The sequence below is a fragment of the Nicotiana tomentosiformis genome, chromosome 2 (genome assembly GCF_000390325.3).
Source record: "Nicotiana tomentosiformis chromosome 2, ASM39032v3, whole genome shotgun sequence".
Taxonomy (NCBI): Eukaryota; Viridiplantae; Streptophyta; class Magnoliopsida; order Solanales; family Solanaceae; genus Nicotiana; species Nicotiana tomentosiformis.
Window position 1 is genome coordinate 35747551 of NC_090813.1, and position 4351 is coordinate 35751901.

Below are 4351 nucleotides of genomic sequence, written 5' to 3' on the forward strand. Positions count from 1 at the left end.
ATGTGTACGCAGGCCTTACCTCTAACCAAGGGAGTAGAGAGGTTGTTTCCAATAGAACTTCTATCGGAAACAGCCTTGTTTAGTGTCATTAGACTTGAACCAGCCTTGTTTAGGACTTGCAACATCGGCTAATAAGTTTAAACTTGAGATTTTATTGTTTAGTTATTGTGTGATTAATATGGTCAGTGAAATTTGTTATCCTAAATTAAATTAGTTGAATGCATATATATTCATTTTAAATTTGATAGTTCATGACATTTGGCTCCTAATAATATATTATGTGTTATGTTTTTATTTTACTTTTCTTTTCAAGCAAAGAACGAGAATCTTGTTTTAGAATGAAACATCATTAATGTTTTGGTTTAATTTGTTCTCATTTAGTTTTTTTTTTCTTTTTTGCTTGAGTCTGAAAATTCAATTTCATGAATTACGATTATAAGTTTGGTTGATAGAATGTAAGTTTAAATAAAATACTGAAAATATCTAACCATACAAACTGAAACCAAAAAAGAAAAAGACGAACCATACCAAATTTATCTTGAGATGATATTGGTAAAATTTAATATTTTTATAATCGAAAACCAAAAATACCTAATCAAAATCTTTCAAAACCGTACAAACTGACCGATGAACACCCCTTGGCTACACGCATCGTGCGAAGCTTATGTTGTCCACACACCCACCATACATAGCCTTTCTCACATTTGATTTGAACAACTCAGGCCTGTCTCTCAACACAGCAGCAGCATCAGTATTAAGAGGATCCTCAGGGTTTGGTTCCTGTACAGGTGTCGAACAGGGATAAGTTGACTGTGCATTTACATGTAACAAACAAGATGTTGGAGAGAGCAAAACAATACCGTAAAAAGATGATATAATCCATAAACAATTGTGTTGATGTTGAGAACAGGTTTCCAATCTTCCCTAAGTACGTTGAGGCAGACGCTACCCTCCAGATCGATATTAGGATGGTATACCTGCATCTCACACATAAAGCTAATGAAAAACAGAATCACAGTGTCCAGTGTATGCCAGAATATATACGAGTGGGAGAGCAAGAAACGGAGAGGGAATAGCTGTACCTTGGTCTTGCACTTTACTTTTGGTGGTTCGTGTGGATAGATTGATGGAACCTCGAAAGAGAATAGAAATTTTCCACCACTGCAACACCAAATCAAGTTGTTTAGATAAGAATCAACATGATTGTGCAGTAATTATATTAACTGAAAGTGCAGAAAAGTGGAATGCACCTTCTTGAAACAATTATGCTCGATATGTAGAAGTTCTAGATTCTACACTAAGAAGAACAAAAAAGAAAAGAACAGTTGTGCAGTAGAAATTACTTACGCATAGTATCCGTCATATGGCTTAATTGTAATCTCAAAGTTCATCAGCTTATCCTTCCCACCAGGAAATGATATTGTACAAGAACGGGGCAGGTTCAGCTCGGTTATGTCTGCAAAGAGTGAGTTGAAGGAGTAAGTATCAAGCGAGAGTACTTTACCATAACAAAGATTGAAAGGAAATTACAAATCAAACAACCTCATGATAAGACCATGAAAAGAATAGTACAGTGAAAAAATGCAATCGCAGTTGAGCATTCACAAACAAATTCAGCCCCCCCAAAACCAAGAAAAAAAAAGACACAGCATCTTTTTCTTGATCAATCACTCAATGTATTTATACTCGAAAGAGAACAGGCACCAATATATTTTCAAAGGATGGAAGATAGCATGTTACGTATATAAAGCATCTCTTCTTGGAGAGACACGGTGATTAGTAACAAGTTAGTTACATTCCTGGTGAAATTGAATCAGCATGTATGATTACGCATTTGCTAGAGGCACTGCACACTGCTCGTACACCTCAATAATAACCATCTTGAATGCAGAAAGCAATAAGATCATCAACATCATCCTTGGAAATCGAGTAATGGTTAATGCTGCAAATCAGGACCACACACGATTCACAAACAGAAAAGTAATTGGCATCAGTTTGCTCCTTCACATCCATCAGCACTCAATCTACAAAATATTTTTCATCCTCCTTGGATTGGAGGCCTGCGGTTTGACATCTATAGACCAAAACAATCCTCATCATTTTACCAATTGAGCAATTTATGGAGTTCCTTCTCCAACGAGAATTCTTTTTTTCCAATTCAATTTAATGTTCTTTCATCCTGGTATTCACGTTAATATCACCCAGTTTCTAGATATTTCCATACCAATTACTGCACCAAAATACATGTTGCTCTGATTGCTGATTTTAATTTTCAACCGAATAAAACACACTCCAAACAAAATTATGTTGCAGAAAAACAATAGAAGAGTAAATATCAAGCAAAAAGAGAATATCAAAACCTTTGTGTAGACGCAGTTCCCCAGCGGTCTGCTTGTTACAAGGGCCCTTCCCATTGCCATTCTCATTAGCCTCTTTTTGCTTCTCTTTAACTTTGAACAATTTGATCATTTTTCCTAAAACAAGTACTAACAATCAGTTCCAGGGGCATATTTTTCCAGCAATAACTTGAATAGTAGTGAAAAGGGTTCACAAAATGCAAGTTTTTTTACATTAAGATCAATAACCAACGGGTAATGATGATAGTTAAAGATGATCCAATTTTGTGTAGACCAGCTCTACTTCGGCAAAAGTAGGGAATTTGTACTGGTGATGAAGAGCAATGTAAATAACTTGTAGAAACGGCTGTCAAAGAAAAAGAACGAAAGGACTAAAAAAGCAAAGATTTAAAACAGCTGCACTCCAGAGAATTCATCCGACTACTTCTATGCTAGTCGTTAACCTACCGCAACTCCCTCTTTTTATATCTATATAATGTATCTAAATGAAAGGTCTAATACACCTATGAATATGTCAAACATAAAATAATAAAGTCAGGTTCTTTGAAAAGAGCCAGTCACTTACTTAACAATGCACAGGAAGCAAAAGCCGAGAGATGAAAAACTTATTCCTTGAATCTTGATAAGTAAGAAAGAATGAGATGGAGCACACTGTTTGAATAAACAAACATCACTTTCACTTCAAATAATAAGCTACACTTTTTATTTGTGATAACTGAGAATTTAATTACAAGTAATTTGAAAGATAAATAGTACCCTACTAGTAATATATGCTTAGACGATTGGAACAATGGTATATTTACTTAACATGAACAAATTCATGATTTTGTATATACTTTTCCTGAAATATATATAGAGAGACTCCTATGGCATATTTCAAGAACATACATGCTTATTAGAACAAAAGCCTTTCACCTTTTTATAAATCAAGATTCAATTTTTCTCCAAATTCCAAATAAAGACAGTGCAGATATCAACCAATACAGTTGTAGAGTCCTAAATTATGTGGAAAAGAGATGCAAAAAATAAACAGATAAATAAACATGTTCCGCCTAATGCCATCACAATATAATAAAACAAAGAACCAGTAGAGAAACCAAAACTTTTTCTGTGAAAATACTCCCCCAAAATTCAGTATCAGTTACTTATCCAAGAAAGACACCAACCCCACACCCACAACAACAAAAAGAAAATACAATGTATAACGCAAAGGGTAAGAACGAGAACATAAGTAAAAGTTCAATGTTTTAGAATAAGAACAGAGTGATGAACCCAACAGCAAAAGGAGGCCAAAATTAATACATGCAAACAAAAAGATTCAATTTTGATTTTTGAAGAAAAGGAAAAGAGTTGGTGAACGTGATAATACCTTTTGATTTTTGAAGAAAGCGCAGAGAGAAAAGAGAACAACCTTAAACGAGACAAGGGTCCAGGGGAAGTACAAATTGTCTATATATATTTATACAGTTCGTGTTGAACAAAGGAGCACACGGATTTTTCCCAATCCCACAGTTCAAAGGACACAACTAGTTTATGTTTTTGTGTTCTGGGCTTTGCTTATAACGCCGCTTTCCGTTATTTCTTGCTCGACCTCAAGTAAATAGGAGTTCTATTCTATATTTAAAAAGGAATATATTATTCCCACTCGATACTATTTGAATTCTTAAAGTTGAAATTTTATTGATATTTATATTTGAATTCTTTTTAGGTAGAACGCTAAAATTTAAATCTTGTCTAAGCACCATTTGATGTATATTATATATACTATCTTTAAGATACGTGTTTTGCGTATGTACCATATATCAATAAATATAAAGCTGTAATAGGTTATTTAAATATAATCAAATTATTCATAACATGACGTGTTGTTATTAAGTGCCATTTCACAGCTATTTCTAGATTTGATGTTGAGTTAAAGAGTACAACAATTATGGATATTAAAATAATTTAATGTATTTGCATTTTCGTGTACGTGGAAGAAATGTTTAATTAAA

At 33.7% G+C, this 4351-nt stretch overlaps 1 protein-coding gene across 2 annotated transcripts; it reads right to left on the reverse strand.

The window, feature by feature from the left end:
• Positions 1–549: 549 nt before the first annotated feature.
• LOC104110928 (probable NEDD8-conjugating enzyme Ubc12-like) lies at positions 550–3934 on the reverse strand. Of its 2 annotated transcripts, XM_009620497.4 has the most exons (7): positions 3727–3934; positions 2923–3008; positions 2361–2474; positions 1348–1456; positions 1083–1161; positions 861–977; positions 550–780 (listed from the first exon to the last, which is right to left on the reverse strand). In XM_009620497.4, exons 3-7 carry the CDS (start codon positions 2467–2469, stop codon positions 643–645), a joined length of 552 nt encoding a protein of 183 aa, XP_009618792.1. In that variant the 5' UTR covers positions 2470–2474; positions 2923–3008; positions 3727–3934; the 3' UTR covers positions 550–642. The 2 variants fall into 2 exon arrangements, with proteins under 2 accessions (XP_009618792.1, XP_009618791.1); XM_009620496.4 differs by lacking the exon at positions 2923–3008 and having other exon boundaries at positions 3727–3933.
• Positions 3935–4351: the final 417 nt, after the last annotated feature.

Excerpts from the sequence above, each read along its gene's own strand:
- LOC104110928 (XM_009620497.4), bottom strand. The coding sequence starts at position 2,469 with ATGATCAAATTGTTCAAAGTTAAAGAGAAGCAAAAAGAGGCTAATGAG. Across the intron at positions 1,457-2,360 it reads GGAACTGCGTCTACACAAAG|ACATAACCGAGCTGAACCTG; the intron begins GTTTTGATATTC and ends CACTCTTTGCAG. Across the intron at positions 1,162-1,347 it reads CCATATGACGGATACTATGC|TGGTGGAAAATTTCTATTCT; the intron begins GTAAGTAATTTC and ends TTGGTGTTGCAG.